Source organism: Notothenia coriiceps, unplaced genomic scaffold (genome assembly GCF_000735185.1).
Source record: "Notothenia coriiceps isolate Sejong01 unplaced genomic scaffold, NC01 NC01_scaffold00016530, whole genome shotgun sequence".
Classification (NCBI taxonomy): Eukaryota; Metazoa; Chordata; class Actinopteri; order Perciformes; family Nototheniidae; genus Notothenia; species Notothenia coriiceps.
This window is the reverse complement of record NW_011349231.1, coordinates 8,297-29,773: the sequence shown is the minus strand read 5'-3', so window position 1 is coordinate 29,773 and position 21,477 is coordinate 8,297. Positions and strand designations below refer to the sequence as shown.

The 21,477-nt window shown below is 39.2% G+C and overlaps 3 protein-coding genes across 4 annotated transcripts in view; 1 reads left to right on the top strand and 2 right to left on the bottom strand.

Annotated features, from left to right (window-relative positions):
- Positions 1 to 220: 220 nt before the first annotated feature.
- On the top strand, positions 221 to 5,226 carry LOC104949590 (V-set and transmembrane domain-containing protein 2-like protein). Its single transcript, XM_010775971.1, has 3 exons — positions 221 to 394; positions 3,191 to 3,235; positions 3,982 to 5,226. The coding sequence occupies exons 1-3, from the start codon at positions 281 to 283 to the stop codon at positions 4,288 to 4,290; spliced, it is 468 nt and encodes a 155-aa protein (XP_010774273.1). The 5' UTR covers positions 221 to 280; the 3' UTR covers positions 4,291 to 5,226.
- Positions 5,227 to 6,190: 964 nt separating this feature from the next.
- Positions 6,191 to 15,657, bottom strand: tgm2b (transglutaminase 2b). Its single transcript, XM_010775970.1, has 13 exons — positions 15,495 to 15,657; positions 12,455 to 12,634; positions 11,296 to 11,514; positions 10,781 to 10,899; positions 10,207 to 10,335; positions 9,913 to 10,090; positions 9,618 to 9,750; positions 9,052 to 9,155; positions 8,727 to 8,966; positions 8,110 to 8,385; positions 7,866 to 8,026; positions 7,426 to 7,562; positions 6,191 to 6,716 (listed from the first exon to the last, which is right to left on the bottom strand). Exons 1-13 carry the CDS (start codon positions 15,502 to 15,504, stop codon positions 6,563 to 6,565), a joined length of 2,040 nt encoding a protein of 679 aa, XP_010774272.1. The 5' UTR covers positions 15,505 to 15,657; the 3' UTR covers positions 6,191 to 6,562.
- A 1,205-nt stretch (positions 15,658 to 16,862) lies between these two features.
- The window catches only part of LOC104949588 (pleckstrin homology domain-containing family G member 4B-like), an 11,787-nt gene continuing 7,172 nt past the window's right edge, over positions 16,863 to 21,477 (bottom strand). Inside the window, exons 11-16 of one of the 2 annotated variants that reach the window (XM_010775969.1) lie at positions 19,871 to 20,048; positions 19,309 to 19,425; positions 18,442 to 18,687; positions 17,965 to 18,242; positions 17,515 to 17,577; positions 16,863 to 17,377 (exon numbers count right to left, since the gene is read on the bottom strand). In XM_010775969.1, the coding sequence (XP_010774271.1) occupies positions 17,539 to 17,577; positions 17,965 to 18,242; positions 18,442 to 18,687; positions 19,309 to 19,425; positions 19,871 to 20,048 (858 nt within the window). In that variant the 3' untranslated portion in view covers positions 16,863 to 17,377; positions 17,515 to 17,538. The remainder of the gene's footprint in view (positions 17,378 to 17,514; positions 17,578 to 17,964; positions 18,243 to 18,441; positions 18,688 to 19,308; positions 19,426 to 19,870; positions 20,049 to 21,477) is intronic. The other variant, XM_010775968.1, reaches the window with a different exon arrangement.

The following is a 21,477-nucleotide window of genomic DNA, read 5'->3' as shown; positions in this document are numbered from 1 at the left end:
TCAATACCATCGCTCAGAATTTCTCATTTCTGTATTTATTTGGCTACCAACACTTTGTACCAGCGTGTCACAGTTTTTCTCTCGCTTTAGTGTGATGAAGCGGTGAAATGTTGACGCTGAGCTCCCTGAGAAATATAATTCTTGAGGATGTGTCTCTGTCATTTTAGGGGTGTCTTAAGCCAATCCTTTCCCCTAAACGTATGTCCTTTTATTCTCTCTTGCAGCTCTATTTACAGAGGTGCCACACGACATCACGACGCAGAGCGGGGAGGATGTAGAGATGGCTTGTTCCTTCCGTGGGATGGGCTCTCCCTCCTACTCCCTGGAGATCCAGTGGTGGTACATCAAGGACCGGAGAGACTGGAAACAGAAGCCTGCGAAGATCACAAACGATGTAAGCTGCGAGGGGAAACAGATACATACATATTTAAGTCAAGGTTTAAAAAACTGTGATCTTTACTACTCTTAAAAAACAGCAATTACCCTAGTTTTTAACGCATTAAAACAATGTGTTTCAATTAATAAAGCAACCTCTTAAGCCCCGAGGACCCGGTTCCGGAACCTTAATATTTAATAAACTATGAATATTTTATATCCATATAACAGGAAAAAAATAATTTAACTGATCTTTTTTTTTTTTTTTAAACACACAATGCTAACACTGACCCTCTGAATTAGCCCCGAGCGAAAAATGCAATGGCATTAAAACGATAAAAACGATGCTGTAGTTAATCCATAGGTTAATATCCAATGTGGCTGTGTCCCCTTTGAAATGTTCTGATAATCTATAAGCAATAAAACTGCAATTCCGTTATCTGCTGTCCGCTCTGTGCTCCGTGCGCTCTGGGTCCTGCAATTCCTGCTTCCATACGGTAGTAAACAATAAGTAAAGTCTGCTGCGTAAAGTGCTTACGCCGGCTGGCATCCTTCTTACTTTACGCAGGACCATATCTCTGGAACCCATTGGTCTTTGGGTGATTTACACCTTTTTCTTAAGGATGTATCCAATAGAATCGATGAGCAGTTCCCAAATCCACGTAAACATTACCATTGCGGACGTAATAGAGAAGCAAACGAAGCACATCTGAAAGTACAAGCCTGGACGGCAACACTTTATACCCAGTATATTGCCATAAATATGATGGTGGATTATCAGTAAAAATGTCTATGTGACACAAAGACATTGGATTAACCTTGAGCGGCGTTTTTATTCCGGTGAACACAACTTTTGATCACAAATCAAAAAAGGTAAGACGTAATTATTGTAATATNNNAAGTGGCGCTAGGTAGCCCACAAGGCTAACATGGCTTACCTTCGTCTTTGTCTGGTCTAAACTGGTCTTCAATGGCATTAAAACGATAACAACGATGCTGTAGTTAATCCATAGGTTAATATCCAATGTGACTGTGTCCCCTTTGAAATGTTCTGATAATCTATAAGCAATAAAACTGCAATTTCGTTTTCAAATATCAGAGCAGGCTATTCCTACGCTCTGTAGCAAGATTGAATGCGCAAATATGCCACCTTTTTTTTTAACATGAGTGTGTGCGGGACGATTTCCCTTCGATTCTATTGGCTCTAACGGCCAGAAAGAGATGTCACATGTCAAAATCGAAGAAGGGGGGCCAGAGATAAGGAAAATCCACCCAAATGACTCCAGAAGAGGTTTTTTTTTGCTAAATCTGTCTAAAAAGGTCAAATATCACTTGTTTAGCATTAATCTTGATAAAGGGTACTTATTATATGTTGTACTTTGGATTCCTAAAGCTTTTAGTCTACTAACCCATCATCCAAGGTTAGTTTTCTATAAGTATAAAGAATTTTTTGGACGGACACTATAATTTACAGTTTCAATCTGAATTTTCTTTAAAATAAAAAACATCTATATTGATTCTGACTTTTCTACATCCAACTCACAGGTTTATCATTACTTTGAGAAAAAATATTATTAATTTAACCCTTTTAGAAGGGAAGATATGGTCATTTGTCATTTACCTGAAACCTGAAAAACAGGCTTCGGGCTTAACGATTGGCCACCATACAAAATAGTAAGCTAAAATAAATGAAAAAAATGTATGAAAATTGTTAGCTAAATATAATAAATAAACATTTAAAATATTTTAGCTTCTGTCATTTGGATTACAGTACACTGTTGTATATACATATATATTCAAATTTCTTTATTAGGATAAACCCCTTGAGGTGAATCACCTCGTTTTCAAGGGGGTCCCAAGAAAACAAATAACAAACAAGTACAACATACAAACAACATTCACACACATACATCGGAAGAAATAACCAAGAAATTACAAACATTCAGCCTAAGCATACAGCACATGGTAATACATCAAAAAAAGATGGCAAGAATTCTAGTAAAACAAAAATAACATCTTTAATTTTGTCTACACATTATTATGATATATACTTACATAAAACATTAAATGTACATGTTATGTATTATGCTGTTGTACTTTACTCATCCCATTTTTTGGTTATCCAAATGTGAACCTTTTTTTATTTTACCTGAAAATTAGTGTAAACATTTAGTTTTGGTTTTCCAATTTCACAGTTCCCTTTTTCGGATTTAAACTTAGACAGACTGCACACTAAGCTTACTGTATATCAGGCAGAGAGAAATTCAATAATAGCCATAGCGGTGGAAGAATACCTCTTGCACGGAAACAAAGGCATAATTACTGATTAGCATTTGCCAGCACCAGGGGGACAGGTTGACTCTCCCACCATGGGGAAACTGAGGCTTCCCTGTTGTGCTTCAAGACACTATAATTGGCACTGAGAAAGAAATATATTTTCCAAATCTCAGTCTGCTGCATGCATTATTCATACCTATGCCCAGAAGAATACCTCTGTGCCTCTGCATACACATTCACACACACTCTCCTGCTCAGAGGCTTACGTGCTCAGTGCTGTCTGTTCCTAAACACACACATTTACAAGCACTTATAAGCATGCGTACCTACACACATAAATACATACATCTCAACTAGCAGGAAAAATAATGGTAACTACAAGGAAGCTTTAAGGAAAGGCTGTTGAAAACATCAAAACATGTTTTCCTCTGCAATGTTTTGCTGTTGTAAGTCGATGAAATGAGTCATTTTTAGCATGAAAGGTTTTTAGAGATGTGCGGCCCTCTGTTGCTAACGCTTCATCCATACTTCTGTGCAGGTTGTACCGCTGGAAGAAAATTCCAAAGATGCCACCAAAATAAGTGTAAGTTTGCATAAACTGTCAGCAAGCATAAAGCACAAATATTATTATTGTTCAAATAATGAATAAAAACAACATCCAAGATTTTGTAAGATATCTTTATATTATAACTGTATAGGTGACTCTGTAAAGCTTAAATTAATACTTCATCCCCTAAATGATATATCAGCTCGCCCCAAAAAACTTGTCACCCCGCATTGTGAACATAAAATCAAAAACAGAGAACATGTTTGTTCAATAATACATAAAAAAAAGTCTATTATGAACTCTCACACAACGTGTGCAGTATACTGTAATGATTCTTATTTGTGTTATTTTACATCCACAACCCTGCGTTTTTGCTCCAACCTTACTTTCATCAACAGTTTCACACTCGGTCTACTTATTTATGCAAGCACTGTTTTAGTAGTGTTATAAAAAGTAAGGTTTTAGTGAAAATCCATGTGTTTTGTCAGTACTGAATGACTGGATAAATTCAATTTGGATTACACTGCACAAGTTTTGTGGGTGTTTTGATATGCTAGTACACATTACATTCAGTTCATCAAGACTTTTCTCTGAGTCTGGATTCTGTGGATTCTTCAAGAAATCAAGGTACAGTAACACTGTGAAAGTAATTAGTAAACGTAATTTTGGGGGTGAAGTATTATTGTTACCATAATTAAAGTGTTTAGATTAGAAATACATGTTATACTGTGTGTTTACCATATGGCTTCAAATAAGAATACATCATATTGTGTCCCCATTAGGTGGTAAAAGTGGCCGGCAGCAACATCTCCCATAAGCTCCGTCTCTCCAGTGTCAAGCCGTCAGACGAGGGCACGTACGAGTGTCGAGTCATCGACTTCAGCGACCCTGTGGCGCAGCAACACCGTGTTCGCGCCTTCCTCCGTGTGGAGCCTGGGAGCAGTCAGGGGTCTGAAGAGGTCAAGAGGCAGAAGAACGGGCAGAGGTCACATGGGAGCCAGCCGCACCCCCACCACCAGACAGAGGGCAGGGAACTGAAGAGGAGATCAGCTGACAGCCCCACTGACTGCAGTGAGAGCTGTGGGCTGTAGAGGGTCTGCATGTTCATGACTTATCTCTACAGAGGGACTGTCACCAAAACACCCGTCATCACACACTGGACCTTTGGGTTTCAGCGTTTGTTTGTCCATCTTTAATGTATGTGTTGCAGATTGCCAATGCTGTTGAATGCCAATAGAGGGCACCATTTGATTTAGTGTACATATAAATGTGTTCTTTTCTTTGCTTTGTTATTTTCTCAGTTTTTTTTCTCTTGCATTAGGTTTGAGTTATAGTGAAAGTAAGGCTGTAATTACAGAACATTTGTTTTTGTTATTTTGTATTTTTCGACTCACTCAACTGTAGTTTTCCTCACAACCCAAAACTGCAATGGAGAGTCAGAATGATTATGTCATAAAAATAAAAAGGGGATACAGGCACAAAACAGATAATCTCCCCATTCTACTTCTTTCACCAAAACATATGCCAAAGGTTGCAGTATTTTAATGCTAATGCTTTCTAAGAAATAAATAATATATCAAGCTTTCTTTCATTTATCTGAAAACATTTCAAAGTGCTTTGTTTTATTCATGTAATCTTTGTTAAAGCAGTATCTGTATTAAGCTTTCTAAACCATAACTATAATGTTTGTCAAAAATAAAAATGTATGCCTTCATCACATCAAATAATGTATAATGTGTTTGTTCTACTGTTAGTGCTGCTGTTTGGTATTTGTTCTGTTAAATACATTCATTTGAAATTACTTGTTGTTCTTAGTATTAGAGCCAGTATTTTGTTTTACAAAAAGGGCCACCTAATTGTGATCTGTAGTCAAGACTGTATAAAGGACTACAATTCCCCCAGCGCCAGCCTCTAAATAGACAGATATGGGCCACCTGTGTTCAGACGTCGTCGAGGCAAAGTTTTTAATCGTTAAAGTTATACAAGCCAATGCAAAGAAAGAAAGAAAGAAAGAAGGACCACCTAAGTTGTTCATTATTTTTATTTGAGTTTTGCCTCTTGTTTGATTTGTTTTGACTATTTTAAAGGCCTGTTTTCTTTGTTGAATGTGTGAAAAGTTTATTTTAACGCATAGCAAAATATCAACACACACCAACGAAGGCCAAGCAAGTTATCCAACTGTGAGTAAAACGCGTTAGAGCTGTCTGTTTAAGGCTTTTAGTTTGGATTTTGGATATTTGATAAACATTCACTCAAGTCGACTTACTGAGTTTCACAGACTGAGCGCTGAAACTCAGTAATACTCTTAATTTACCAGGATCCTTCTTGCTGATATTCAGTCTCTTACTTTGTTACTATTATACTGCACTGCAGTGCACATCATAGATGTTTCTAAGAGAGTGGGTGAGCCTTGTTCTCTGTAGAGGAAATATGTGCTTCGGCCGCACAAACTAACCAGTCGGTTGACCTTTATGTGTCCTGAATTTTAACTGCAGTACCTGCCAAACATAGACCAAAGAGGTAATTACTTGTATTCACTGAAGAAAGCTAAAACGATGTTTATTTGGTGTTTTATATTGTACTTTTTACTTCACTACACATCCTGTTAAAATAGTATTTTTCTTTTGGCAGCCAGCAGCATGCCGCACAAAAATAAGCTCTCTGGCCTTTTTTTAAACCATTGCATTTACTGTTTGTGACCAGGAGAGAGCAGCACTTTCTCTAACATTGGGGAAATGAATAACACACGCATATTGCATGCCCACACACATGCCCATATGAATGGTAGAAGTAAATGTCTTGTAAAAGTTGGTGTGTTGTTATAGTCTAAAGGAAGAACAGTGGAAACGGTTATATTACTGCAGCTTACTGTACCATGCAGAAGACAGATCACCTAAAGCATCCACAGGTCTACATTTTATAGACAGACATTTGTTTTTAATTACTACAGGATGTCAGTACTATACCCATATGGTGAAAGGAGAAGCTCAAAAAACGATAAACACATTGCTTTGATGCAAGGGTGCAACAACTCTTTTAATTGTAGCAATGAAAAGGTATAAAAATAAAACATAGTACTAAAGTGACTAGCTATTAATTCAGATCACAGTATATATTCTGTCAACATTTTAGCATGCACAGATTGAATAAGCCTTAATGAGCATAAAGCGTTGTCACTAAAATAAACAAATATACATTAAGCATTTTGGACTAAACAGTGAGATTATAAAGTATTTGAGTGGAAAAGCTTTTTGTTTTCAAACTGTGCAAAAAAGGGCGCATTTGCATATCTTTAGATAAAAGGCTTGTAGTAACTGTTGACAAAAGAGTGCCGGCCCGGCCATCTCATGGACTGTAAAGGCTTTATTTTTTCCCGATAATGACATTCCTGTAGCCCTTGACGTGACACAGTTTGTTGCTGTCGAAATCGACCACCAGCTTTCTCATACCAGAGTGGGTGGGAGTGAAGTATATTTTCACCTTGGCATCCTCCCCAGGTCCCACTGAAGAGCCAAGCCTGTAGGGTAAATATTTAGACAGTAAGATTGTGACACGTACACTAGAGAGAGACATTTTTCTTGTCTTCTGATTGAATAAATGTTTAGACGATCAATTACCACTGACTATCGACTCATGTCAGTTTACACTATGTATGGAGATGATGGGAAGGGTGCTGTAGTTTAGGAACTTAGCAATGCATACAGTAAATGACTAAAGGTCATTTAAAAACTTGAACAATAAGGCCTCCTCACTAGTATATTATAGCATTCTTAAACTTGTCTCGACCCCACTAAGCCTCTGCTTCTTTCTTTAGCAGTGGGCTCCTGTCCTGTCTAAACAGAGGCACATCCAGCCACACATCTGGAGGCTGCACCAAGAGCGGGGGAACAAGTCATAAAACAAAATAACACATATCTCAGAGTTTGGAAGTCGAATGGGAAAAACAAATGTCCACGACAGACACATATGATTTGAAAAGGTCAAAAGTTGGTCAATGTGTTGTCATAGCAAAAGAGGCAGAATGAGTCTGGTTGCTCTGCGTCCTGTCACTGAATTGAAATGTTTATCATATTTCATTCTTGGGGAATCTTTTTTTTTATAATTGACTGTGTGCATGTTGGTGTCTGCAGAGTGGAAGGTCAGTTACATCTGCTCATTTATGACAGGTCAGTGGTTGGTTTTAATAAGTAAAGAAAATGATTTCAATCAGAAGGAACTCATACAACCTCTCAGAGAGGACTTGTCCCGAAGTCAGGTTGGACCCTTCGATGCTGAAGCAGCAGTTCTCCAGCGCCTCTGGAAGAGGGTTTTTGAGGGTGATCTCTGCAGCCAGCTTCCTTCCTTCCTTCGGTTCACCCAGGATCTGCAGAGCACAAGAACTTAGTGAGTGAAAGTCTCACTATATGTTGAAAACTATTTTACTTTACTTTACCTAATTGGGTAAAGCGTGGTTTATACATACTTGGGAACATGTGTTGTTGATACAATACTCTAATCCTATATTTACGTCCTAGTGATTAACTGGCCTGCTTTTGTTTCACTTTTCTAATACATTTTCAGGGTTTGTTTTGACTTTGGACATTACTGTATATATGTACTTTTTTGGCATTGTTATTTAAAAGTTGTCCACAATATATAGCTCCAGTTGCAGGTCTTATATACTCACTCTGACTTTGATTTCAGGATTCTCCAGCACAATGTTCCTCACAGCCAGCATTGCCTGACTGTTGGAGAAGTCTATCAACAGAACTGCCAGGCGGATCAAGTTGTCCTCAGTGAGTTGCTCACCGTACTTAGAGTAGTTCAGTCTTAGTGGGACGCGCCTCTCTAGAAGAAAACACACAATCTATTGAATACTCGCAGTGCAAAGTCAAGTGTATAGAGCATTCACGTGAAAAACACTACCTCACCTGCTCCTGGGGAGAGCTCAACATTAAGCAGATCTTTAAAACCACAATTATTTCCCATATGTCCGCTGTAGGACACAGCACAGGATCCAAACACCAGTCGGCACTTCTTGTCGCTTTGCGTGTTGTTTGTGACCACGGCGAACACGTCAAAGTCGCAGCCCTTTCTCATGTCTGATGTGACTTTGATGGCGATGTGTAGGCCTTCATTTTGCTGCTGTTGGAGCAGCTTGTTCTGGTGGTTAGCCTTCTTGAAAGCCTCCCGCTCTTCATCAGAACCTGGAAATATGGAAGTCACAAATCAAACACTGAAAGAAAGAAGTCCCACATTTGTTTTAGCCGTTCAAAAAAGGTAATTTTCTATGTTTTTAACTTGTTAAATTGTCCCGTTATATAAACAACCTTAAATGTGACCTTCTTGAACACTTTATGTACATTAAGAATAACACAAATACTGATAGGGAATGTAAGAATGTAAACAGCAAGTGAACTCTTTGTGACCTGCTGATATGCGAAAAAGGCCTGTATAAAGTAATGGTCATGTTTACGGTGTCTTGTGATAATATAGAAATGATAAGGACCACCCCTATTGAATTTTAGTTTAGTCTATCTCTTTATACCTTCAGGGTACTTGTAGAGATGAGTGACGTCCTCTCTGGCGTCACTGCCCACTCTCTTTGTGCTGATTTTCTTCCCCACATATGTGTATGTGGTGACTTTTGATGTGCTGCCGTCTTTTTTCTTCATGATGTTGACGACATCAGCATTGACCTCAGCAAAGATAAATGGGGCGTCGTACTTGGAAGTGAGCTCACCCTCCTTAATGGCTCTGACAGGGGTTGGACCGCAGCAGAACACTCCTGAGTTAAAAAGATCAACTTTGGTGAGGATTTGTCTTGATCAAAAGTAGGCTCAATGATTAATTGATTGAAGTGTGTTCAGTACCTTCACTTTTCTCCTGAGGTGTAGGGTCACTGGCCTGCCAGCCGTGAAAATCTGATTTAAATTCAGGCCGGCTCATCCAGTTCTCTACCCAGCAATGATAATTCCTACAGATACAAACACACCATCAGCCTCCTACACTTTTTGTTATCAGTATTTACTGCAAACTAGACGGTCAAGTTGTAGTTAATAATCAAATCTGCCTAACTACAGGCATGGAAAGCTTCTAATAATACTAACATATCTATCATTGAAAAGTAAGTTAATATTAGAGATGCAACAATTATTGACCAATAAACCAGTGGATCAACAAAACAAATTTTCATGCAGAATATGCTATTTTATGATATTTTGCTTTATCTGTTATATATCCTATTTAAGTAAGTTTATCTTCTGGTTAACATTGACAAAACAAGACATTCAAAGACTTCAACATGGTCTTTGAGAAACTGGGATGGATGTTTTACAACATTTCCTGACATTCTACACATTAAATGATAATGTAAATAATCTTTAGTTACATCCCTACACATTAGACCTTTTTCTTAATTTATTAAATATGTTCTTACCATATCATTTCTCCAGACTTAAGGAGGCCACCGTTTTCATTGATGTAGCGTTCGATCACCAAGTCGCCGTTGTTGTCGTGAGCTGACACGTAGTTGGTGATGACTCGGCAGGGGATGCCAAGCGCTCTGGAAACTAACAGGGTATAAAAGCAACTTACATGAGTATTGCAATGCTAACAAGAACAGACAAATGTTTATATTTACTGTGTGTTTACACATTTCTTGTGTCTGTTTGAGACAAATCGAATGTGTTTTTCAGTGATAGGCCACAAAGCTCCACTGTGTCCTATCTTACTTGTGCACGCCACAGCTGCAAACACCCAGCACTGTCCGTAGCGAACAGGCTGACAGGCCTGTTTGTCCCAGTTGCGCAGAATCTCCACACTGCCCTTCCAGAACAGGGGGCTGACACCTCCTTCATAGCCATCCGTCCATTTTCCCAGCAACACCCCTTTGTCGTCATTACAATTCACCTAACAGGCAAAGGAATAATACATTTAAATTCTGAAATCCAAGAGTTTTAAATGTTTAGTTTAAAATGACATCATCTGTGCAGATGAACAAAGGATAAGTGAAAGGAAATGAGTACCATGGCACTGAGCACCCTGGAAACATAGATGGGATTTCTCCTCCCTGAGCAGTCTTTGCCAGGATTTCGCAGACATTTAGGATTCATATCCAAAATCTGCAGACAGGTGTCCAGGATTCCACTTTCAAACTGTACAGAAAAAAACGCTGATTAGTTTCTTATTACTGACCGTTACTGACACAAGGTTAGAGATAGTGAAATAACCAAGGAGAGATTAGACAAGTCAGTTTCGAAACAACTAAAACCGGTGCAAACGCATAGCGTGGAACTCTGGCATGCTGTAAAGCAGTAATGCAATGCTTATGCCAGGCTTATCACACTTTGTGTCAGATATCAAAGAAAAGGCAGGAAAAGATAACACTCCCCTCATGCTATCAGACTCAGACTGTACACTGTCAGATATAAATGTCCCAGCGAATTCAAGTGCCAAATATTTTTTATAAATGCACATGTCTTCCTTTTATCAAAATAAGGAGGGTTCAAACTCCTCCACTCAGACACAATGTTGGCTCTCAGAGTGGACAAAGTGTGTAGGACGAAGTGAGGCTGACAGCAACAGTGTTGGTGTTGGTACCTGGCCAAAATTCCAGGGTGTAGGTATGGGAAGTTTGTAGCTGCCTCGAAAGATGATTCCATCCTGAGATAAGACGTATTCCTCCAAACTCTGCTCATTCTCCATGTACACTGCATCTCCTGTTGCCAAGAAACATTAAGAATAATATCATGAATGTCCTAATACATGTCTGAAGTGGAACATCCGTTGACTTCAATTTCTTCGGAAACAGCATTTTTAACCGCACCCTGCAATCTGATGGAGTTCATTCACAGCTTTATTAATATGATTTACAGATGCTTACCAGGCCAGCTGTTTCCCTCTGTTTCCATTATGCTAAGTTTAACTGGCTGCTTGCCCATATTTACCAGAACAGTGTAGATCGGCAAAAAAAACATCAATAATTATATTTCCCAAAATGTTTAACTATTTGTTTAAGGTCAAACAATAATTATTCAACAAAACTATTCAGCTAATCATTCTCCTATACCCTCTGTGCTGCAGTGCTCTTAAATAACTTCTGTCTGTTTACCCACCTGGGCACCAGGGGTTAAAGAGCAGGATGAACTCAATCCGCTCCGATGGCCCCAGGGTCAGGGTGTAGCGGCCGATAGGTGCGTCAGGGGCGGCGCAGAGGGACAAGGCCACCATGTCTCCGGGGGGGCTGGTGACAGCAGCACTCCAGCGGGAAGTGTCAATGCTGGCAGACAGACCAAAGGAGGCCCTGGTGCCATACTGCTCATTGGGCTGAGGACCTGCATGTGACAAAGAACTTAGTTAGAGATACCATCTGGGAAAGATTTTGAGTCTGGGCAATGGAAACTCGCAGGGTGCATTTGCCTGTTTTCCCAACCCTGACTATATTTAGTTAAAACATTTCTGGAATCTGTTCTCATGCATGGACAGCTTAACTGTGTAATGGCATCTCATTATAACTCTCTCAAGCCCCCCCCCCTAAGAGACCTCAGTTTAGCTTTGGATTGTGATAAATAATGTCATCTTAAAATCCACTGTGTTCATTTCAGTCCAAAAATGTCTTCACATCTTCCACCGGGTTCATCCAACTAAAACAATAGCAGGCCGCTTCCTTCTCATTGGGTGGGATTAGGGTTCCTACTCTGATCCATTAAAACATACTTGACTTTTATAGCTTGATAATGTTATCTATGATTATACACATGCTTTCCTGTCTGCAAGCAACATTTCCTGTTTTGGATATGATGGCAAGTATCAGCCGACTTATCATACTCTGCATGAGAGTTTATCCAAATATGAACTGAGGAGAGTAGTCAGATGTCTCTGTGTTTACTTAGTGTTCAAACAGCAGAATATGATGAGTAAACTGTAACTGTGGCTCCTAACAATAACAGCTTTGTCCTCTTACACCCATAGAACATTAATGGACAAAACAACAGAACATCTTAAAGCTACTGTAAGTGTGCTCTTTGTAAAAGCCAGTAGCGGTGTCACTGAAAAATGAACCATGGGAAATTGCTTTATGTTCCTCTACAGCTGCTTCCCCCGATCATATCTACAATCACAATAGGTTGCTTAAGAAAAAACACACAGTAAGTTCCAATGTGACACTAAGGTCCTGCATTACAGGGATACTTACAGAAACGTTTATAATATTTTAAAACTTTTACTTAAACTTGTATGTGTACAGACAGTAAAGAGATAAAGTAGGAGTAGCACCTGTCTCTGCGACAAACTCGAGGGAGCTGACTCCCGGTTGGAAGGTTCCGGAGCGAAGGTAGAGGCTGATTGTGAACACCTGGCCTCTCCTCAGGATCAGACGGTCCACACCGTTGAGATCGGTGCGATGGTCGGTGTTGTTGAACTCGCACTCCAGGTTCCAGCGTTCAATGTCCAGAGCTGTAAAGACGTGAGGGTATTTAAAAAACACTGAAAAAATTAGCAGAAAGCATAACCCTAAAAAGGTGGTGTTGATCATTATACATCTCTACCATTATCAACCTTATAAACATGTATGTGTTGCTATTCAATACGCTGTGAATTATTTTAAGTATTCTCTTAAGCTGTTGTCGTTTTCTTCAACAAATAATGCATAACGTGTTACATAGCAAGTAGCTCTCTTTATATTCATTCAAATGAGTAGAACATACAGATCTGTAGTGTACATAGAGTCTGAATCTTGTTGTTGCAATTAACATGTTTTTAGGTATTTTTTGTTTTCCTGGCTACAAGTTGACTTATATAATAAAACAAAACAAAAAAGGTCAAATGTTTATTATTTATCTTCAAAGCCAAATTGTGTGGACTTTGGGATAAAAATACTTTAATGGTAAGATCGTTTCATTTCAAAGGGCTGGATTTAACAAGAAGTAAACACAGCCTGCTTGTGAAGTGTGCAAAGACAGAACCACTCCTTCTCCCCAGGGCACCCTGTGACTAAAGAGAATCACACCCTTGGATATCCTGTTTTTAGACAAATTAAAGGTCTCCCTATATAAGTTATTCACTACCTACTGCTCCATGACATGTCAGGAGGTTATCCTCTGACCATATATTAGTATGCTGTATTAACAAAAGCCCTGGAGACCCTCATGTGGATATAGGAGTGTCAGGTCTTGGCTAGACTTGGATCAACAAAAACTAAGCTGCATAGTTTTCCTGCTGTTTTACACCAAGTCCATCATTCCTCAATGTTTCCTCAACCTTCCTGTAGCTCTGATGTTTTACTGATCTTGAACTTAGTTCAGTTTCTAATTGAAGACACGTTTGTGTCACTAATTGGGGTAAATGCCTTATAGATGACAGCGCTACCTATTCTGGGACAGCTGTAGATTGTAGTCAGGGGATAAGGAGGGCTTTGCAGTTCCGCCTGTGAATACTCTCCAGCCATTCGATATGGGCAAATACCATATAAAAAATCAGCATGGAAGCATGAAGCATTATGCTATTTAATCGTGTTTGAGAAAAAACATCTGGAGAAAGAAATATCTCACTTGAGTCCAGGAAATTCAGATTTATTTGTACTGTTTTATTTTGTAGACAAGAGTATTACTTTTAAGTACATCGCACCTCATGCGAAGAGTTCAATAAAACAGATCCTCAGCTTACAGAATGTAAAAACTATTATAAAGATGAATATCATATAAATGTCCATGAACCTGAAACGTTCACAGCAGACAAATGGTGCACTGGGAAACTGACGTAATGCTTTCTGTAAAGATTTGTGGGGTGGTTTTTTTGGCCACAAGAGAACATCTCTTTTGATTTAAAACCACAGTGCATGTGGTGAAGCAGATGGTATTCATGTGGGTATTCAAAGGTAAACTGCAAGGTGAATGTATTGCAACGTGCAGTTCGATATATAGGGTTAAATAACTCACAGCACAAGGCTTTAATATGAAACGGATGGGCAGAGATTCCCCAGTAATGACTCTGTCCTCCTCACTGACCTCTACACGTTGTGCACGCCCACAATTCAGTCCAACTTTACCACCCATGACCCGCAGAACCACACACAGAGGCACTGTCTCAGCAGGCAGCACTAATAAGGAAATTACAACAAATCTAGCTAGTGTCAACTGTGTAGCCGCTGGTACAGTAAACAGCGTTTTAACCCTGGAAAAATAAATATGTTCCCGTCAGAAGTGAATGGAGTTTTCGGTCTTGCAGTTAACACCCATGCTGACTTCAGCGCTCCATCACAGACACTTTCAACTAAATGCTTTGTAAGCTTCCAACAGATGGAAAACAGGTGCCATTTCTTCATCAATGTGCTGTTTATTCTAACTCTAATTCTGTAGTCAGTGGTGTTATATTTGCTCATTTCTATTTGTGTGTAGTTGCTGCAAAAAATACATATTAGTAACATCCTGTGGAGATTGAATAAAAAAAAAATAGAAAAAGCATTTATTTATGACTTCAGACTTACTGTTCTGTTCACAAGTTCTCTTCTATGCCACCTACTGTAAAAGGGAAAATCGTATGCCTATTCTACCTTTTCTTCCATAAAATGTGAAACTACTCATCACCAGCCATGTTTGGCATAATTATACTACACATGTTGCCTACACACAGGTCAATGCTGTATTTCAACATTTAAAGGTATTTGAGGAGTTTTAAATGTCTTTACAAGGGCATACAAGTTAACTATTTGTAGGGTTGTGTGTGAGCGTGTGCGTGTATGTGTCTGTGTCTCTGTATGTATGTTTGTCTGTGTGCCTTCCTAACCAATTGACTCCAGCTGCTTTCAGCTGCTATTAAAAGGGTCCAAGGACAACAATCATCGGCTCAAACATGCGGTTCAAACATTTTTTAGATGCATCGGTCTTCAGATGTCAGATGGTTCTGTGCTTGACAGAATGATAGTGCAGAATGTGACAACTTAACATTTGTCAGGTTCTTTCGGACACATCATGACTACAGTATATTCTGACAACATTGTTTGACCTTCCTTCTCATTTACTATTCTGTCAGTGACTAGAATAAATGAGCACTGCATTAAATAAACTGAAAGTGAGTTGCCTTAACACAAACACCTGTATAGAAAACAGTAGAGATAAAACTGCAAAGCAAAATCCTTGACTTGTAGAATAAATACATATCATTACGCATAGCCGAGTTTCTGTTCAATAACTTACCTAGTTGTGAACTAGGCTACTACACGACTTTTTTTATGCAATTACATCGCAAATGGTTGTTGTTGTTTAAATAGCACCGGCAGTGTATGACAACAAATGCAAGTAATGAGAGTACAACTTACCTTTAGACATGACTGCAGGTGTGTTCTTGGACCAAACTGTGTTTCCAGCGAATCTGCAGCGCGGCTCAAAGGGGAATATGTGTGTGAACCCTCACCGTTATCTCGCTCTTATTTGTAGTCGTCCTCCTCCTGGTGGTGGGCGTGACGCGACCCTTTCGCGCGAGCGCCCACACGTTGAGTTGTAGCCTCTTGCAAACATCTTCCGGTGATTCATTACTCAAGGATGGTCTGAACTCTAATTTGTGTGTGCTGGGTTAGCCAAGAATAAGTAGAGGTCCACTTTGACGTAACAGAAGAATAGTGGAAAGGTACAGAGTGCAGTAACATTTACTTAGAATTACAACAATATGGCAATATGCTACTAATATTAAAAATAAGAAGGCAATTAAAAGCAGGTGTATTTGATAAGTATTTTTACTTTAAAATGTTACCTTTTGTTTGTTTCACTATTTTATATATATTTCTTTCTTTCTTCTTTTTCATTCCGGTATTAAACTTGGTTACATGTTGCTATGCCTTATGAGCCTAGTTTATTTCGAGTAAAACCCATACACATTACACAGTAAGAGTCAGTCATATGGTTTGCAGCTCTAAAGGCAGACTATTATAAACCACATATAGCCTAAGAGTATTGGCTCCAGAGCTGTGCATTGCATGCACAGAGTGGAAATGAATAAGTACGCTTGCCAAGGCAGGCTTGGCTAAAAGAATGTGGCATCTCAGTTCCCGATCTAATAGTCATCAAGTGTTTCCAAGAAAAATAAATAGGAAATATTTTTGAAACCTTTACTTCTAAAGAAGTCAGAAAAGCAGAAGCTTTAGGGGAAGTATGTGATTGGGGTTCCTGTTGAGCGCAATGAAGCATAACATTTCCTGTTAGATAGAACTGTTAGTAGGCTAGTTAAAGTAATCTAACTATCTGTCATACCGTTTAATGCGATATGTTGGCTACAATGTTACATGTTCTTCTTCACTTTTAAAAAGTAAAGTATTGTGAACAAATCAATCGATTCTCTTCAAATTATGTTAACTCTTTCATGTGGGTTTGGATATTCTGGTGTTGCATATTTACTTTTCATTAATTAAGGAAATACATTTTGATAACTTACTCGACTATATTAATTCCCCATCTTAAATTTGGGCCAGAAATTGACTAACTATTTGACTAATTAAAATATTAGACTTTATTAGATGTTAGCCACACATTTTTTTGTTTAAAGATCTTGCATCTTGGTTTGGATACAAACAAGGTTATTGTGCAAATAAATACACAAAGGACACCTATCATCACTGTAAATCCGCTACATTTCAAATACAAAAGCAAGTTGCTAACCTTCATTTCAGTAAAATATTAGTTTGTGCGAATGATCAAAAGAAAGGAAAGAGTGAATGTGTTTTATTTTTGAGGAAAAAAGTACGACATGTTTTAACAAGTTTGATAAATCTGTACAAAAGGAAATACATATGGGACAAAAAGGCATAATGGTGTTTGCTGCCTTTGTGATACAATTCTTCACGGACCTCCACATTTTACAAAACTCCTCTAGAATCCGTAAGTTGCTTGTTAATAACATTCTGCTCATTTCATTTCACCACGATTATTAGCATTGTGCTACAAATAGCAGGCAAGCACTGAAAGACTGCAGAAACTCTATGATCCTTTGCAAGAGATATGAGACTGGTTTACAGGGACAGTATGTCAGTTAAGCATTTTGAAATGTTTGAGTACAGTACATTTACAGACTTTTTTAAAAACAATTATTAGGACAACTATTTACAGAGTGGTTATGGATTACAGTTGGTCTATAAAAGGATGTCTGTTTGAATGGTTTCATCTTCAACGCTGTCGTCAACAGATGGCATTTCTTGGATGAAATCCAAACCTGTAGAAGAAAAAAAAGTTTAAATCAATTTTCTTTCCACAGCAGAACAGTTTATAGTACACATAATTACCAACTGTTCAAAAGGAGTTATAGTAAATAAAAGTTTAAGAACATTGGGTAAAGTATAAATTACTCACACTCACCTTGTACTGCATCACAGGTCAAACTTCAGTGGATTTTCCAACACTGGTGTTCTGAGCCTGAGGGATTGCATACAACATACAATGAAATATGAATCACAACAGAAGATGAATCATTGAGATTGGGAAATGCAATCTGCAATCTGCATGCAGAAAAATCACTTTTCTGTATAAAGACTAGAGCGGCACAAATTGAGGAAAACATGCCATATGCAATAACATTGTTGAATACCACAATAATAAAAAAATGAATAAAAAAGGGATTATTTCCAACATTCTTTTATTGAACAGACAGTATTTATGGTGCAGGCATGGTATTTGCTAAACACTAATTGTGCAGTTCGGATAAACAGGGCAGAGATCATTTATTGATGAATTAATCACTAGGTATTTTAAGTTTCCATATTGTGAACATGTTAATCACTAGTAAGGAGCTTTGTACTGCACCTTGCCGCAGGGCAGGTCCTTGGTCTGTTTTTGTAGTTTAATCTTGGGCTTTGGTGCAACTGGTGGTTGGGTTTTTACTGGGGATCCTGCCAGAGCATTTGGTTTTTGGAAGACTGCAGAGGCTTCAGTCCTATGAGCAACCAATGCCTCTTTAACAGTGTTCATGGAGGAACAAAGGGAAGAGGATTCCTCCACCTCTCCTCCAACGGCCGATTGGTAGCTGTGACTGGAGCAGCTGAAGCCACTCACACTCTCTCCAGATGACTCGGAGCTGTCCACTGGAACAAAGAGGAGGCTGGATTACACACACGTTCAATGGATAAATGGTCAATTCCATCAACTTCCCTTTAGAAGTCTCCTTGGTTGCCCTTGACCTAAACCTGTGACTTTGTTTGAGAGAAATACAACTGTTAAAGTATCTCCAGGTTCATAACATTTTGGTTATGTATGAGTTAAGAACATATGAACTAAACTCACGCAATAAGCTGTGACTCCCACTCTCATGGTCCAGGTCGTCGTCCTCTATAACTCCAGAAGGCAATGCGTATCCTCCAAGGGCCCCCGTAACCCCCCTCCTCTCTGGCCCACACAGGTATCCCCCGGGAGACAGGGAACCTCTTCCAGATGAAGAGGAAGAGGACGAGCTGCTTCCTGAACATCCAGATTTGGGTCGAACCCCAAGAAACCCATCCAATGGCCCAAGTGAGGACAGGACCCTGTTTCCTGCAGTGAGAGAAAGTGGGTGATACGATCAAAAAAGCCAAAAGTTATATAAAGCCTATTGTCACCTTCATCAATGAACATTTGGTAAAATAGCTAATATTTGAATTGATGGGTTTACAGGTCAGAATCCATGAATCAGGCACAACGTCAATATTGCATCATCACTAAAGAAGAGCTGAAGCCTCCACCTCTCCAGACTGGCCATCAGGCCACATGGAAATGTCCGCCACTGGGTGGATTCAGTTGTTTTTTAGTTACATTAGCAGGATTGCAAGGAAATGGTAGTTACTAATAGTATGAATTCCGCTCAAGGTCATGGAAAGTTTTGGACATTTGAAAAGATGTGTGTAGCCTATATTGTACTACGGTAAGATGTGGGATGTTTAATTGTTGCTCATTCCCAAATGCTTGTATGTCTTTCTGCCCAGATAAACAGAGTGGCAAAGTGTATCACTACACTGGTAGTTGTTAGGCAGCATCAACAAATAAGATTAGCCTACACAATTAGCATTTTGTTGGTTTGAATTGGCGAACAGGCTGGCCTGAGTCAATCTGCTGGCCTGGCCACTGCTGCTGAATAAAATGAAAGCCATGAATCAGTGAGTAAACCAATTTGCTTACCTCTTCCCATCTGTACATAGTTGACAGCTCTGTCATTGATTGCTGCATCACTGGGCTGGATGTCCATGAACGGCTTGTTTCCAATACCCATGAACACTCTCTCCTGCATACGGATCTCTAAAAACACATGTGAAATAATCAGTTCAAAATGTTTTCAAATTCAGGAATGGAAATTAAAGAAAACGCAGGCAGAGGTGGAAGAAGTTCTCAGATCTATTACTTTGGTATAGAAAGCAACACCACGTTGTAGAAATTGTGGAAATGCTCACTTGCTTTGAAATATCAAGAAAGATAGGTACACAGGAAGTGCAAATGTCATTATAATGAAAAGGCTCTATCAATAGAATAAAATAGACTATATCTTTATTGTCATCATACAAAGTACAACTACATTTCTTTGGCAACCCTCACTGCAGTAGAGAGAGCCATCAACAACTCTCTATTACATTAACCTCACACATGTTATAATATTTGTAATGGACAGTACAGTATATTGGCATGAAGACATTTCATGGACATGCCATGTCAGTGCGTGTTTGTATTTGTGTCCATTTTTCGGTACCTCTGTTGTGTACTGCCTGCTCCCACAGGATACGCTCCAGGTCCTTGGTCCAGGCGTCCTTCGCCTCCCGACTGGCTGATTGAAGTGTGTATGTGTCCTGGGTTTTCCTCTTCCTGAACCAGATCTCAAAGCACAGGCCGCTGTCACCACTGTTTTGGGTCATGCCTACATCTGACGTCTAAATGGAAGCAAAGACAAACTAGTCATGTAACATGTTAGTTTGAAATATGAAAAGCATGAAAAGTACAGACAATTCTCTACAACTTGTTTTATTTGACTTGTGGTGTGTTATGCAGTGTTTCAGAAGATTTACTAAACTTCTGGTGAGGACAAAATGTTAGTGGTGGACAAAGTGTGAATCTCATAGGAAGACAGCCCCTAAAGTAAAGTGTAGTGTATGGGGCCAAAGCTACAGTGTTGTTAACCTGGAGGTCGAGGTTGGCTCCTGAATATTTGCTTATAGTTGCAGTTGAAAGCTTCTCCAAGGTGTTAATGGGGTTTATGCTGATTTAGGTGTTAGTCTAATGCAGTGGTTCTCAAAGTGGGGGGCGCAGAGGCATGCCAGGGGGGGCGCGAGAGACCAGGAGGAAAAAAAAGATTTAAAAAAATAATAATAAAAAAAATATCATAATTTGAAAAATTATTGATTCGAAAATAATATGATGCAGTACAGTACTATTACGTCTGGGTCTCTGTGTTTCATTAAAGCTCGGCTCTGTGTATGTGTGTGGAACGAGCCATTTTGTGTGCGCGAGCGAGAGAGAGAGAGAGAGCGCACCGGTACCGGAGATCGTAGTTGTTAGCTTCTGGTGCTAGCGAGCTACGCTAACGGATATAAAGAGTTTTTCAACAACAAAGTGGAGGAGAGTCCTCTCCTGAGAGACTCATTGAGCTAAAGGACTCTCTCAGTGTTTAGATAGTTAACTTTAGTCTAAGTTATCTCAGTGGGTCTCAAACGTTTTGGTCACCTTTAATGTAAACAATTATTGCCGAGGCACACGTTTATATGATCATTATAGTTATACGAAAATAAGAGAATAAATGAAAAACAGATATGAAATGCTATATCACAGTAAAAAAAGAATAAAGTTTAAAAGGGTGATTTGTAAAATATCCATAAAGAAAAAGTAAATCTGTTTCCAGTTCTGTTTCATATGGGTGTTGAGAGAGGGATACATAGATCTCTTTTTTTTGCTCTCAAAGTGCACCAGATCGATGCTTTTAACAAAATATTTAAAAATAAATCTTTCCGGGGGCAAGCTTGCCCGCGGACCCCCCTATGTGAGGTCCACACACCACCTATAAAATAGCACTTTACCCCTACTTACACCTATATGCCTCGAGCCTTCATTGTAACTGTCACACTGTGTATGTGCGTGGGGATTGTTGAAGTAGAAATTTCCACTGTAGCGACCGGTACATTAATGGGAAACCCTAAATGTTTGAGCACCCTCTATGAAACGTCAAGCTACCCCACAGCACCCCCAAAAAAGAATCTCTGGCGCCGCCACTGAGCCTGACTATTTGTGTTGGGGGGGCCCGACTTTTTTTTTTCTCCAAAGGGGGGGCCTGACAGAAAAAGTTTGAGAACCACTGCCATAGTGCAA

Bases quoted from the DNA above. Each gene is read 5' to 3' on its own strand.
- LOC104949590 (XM_010775971.1), top strand. From the start codon at position 281: ATGGCTTGTTCCTTCCGTGGGATGGGCTCTCCCTCCTACTCCCTGGAG. The intron at 395-3,190 runs GTAAGCTGCGAG...ACTTCTGTGCAG, and splicing joins CTGCGAAGATCACAAACGAT to GTTGTACCGCTGGAAGAAAA. The intron at 3,236-3,981 runs GTAAGTTTGCAT...TGTCCCCATTAG, and splicing joins AAGATGCCACCAAAATAAGT to GTGGTAAAAGTGGCCGGCAG.
- tgm2b (XM_010775970.1), bottom strand. The intron at 11,515-12,454 runs GTGCTACTCCTA...TGTCACATGCAG, and splicing joins CGAGTTTGTCGCAGAGACAG to GTCCTCAGCCCAATGAGCAG. The intron at 9,751-9,912 runs GTAAGATAGGAC...ATACCCTGTTAG, and splicing joins TGCAGCTGTGGCGTGCACAA to TTTCCAGAGCGCTTGGCATC.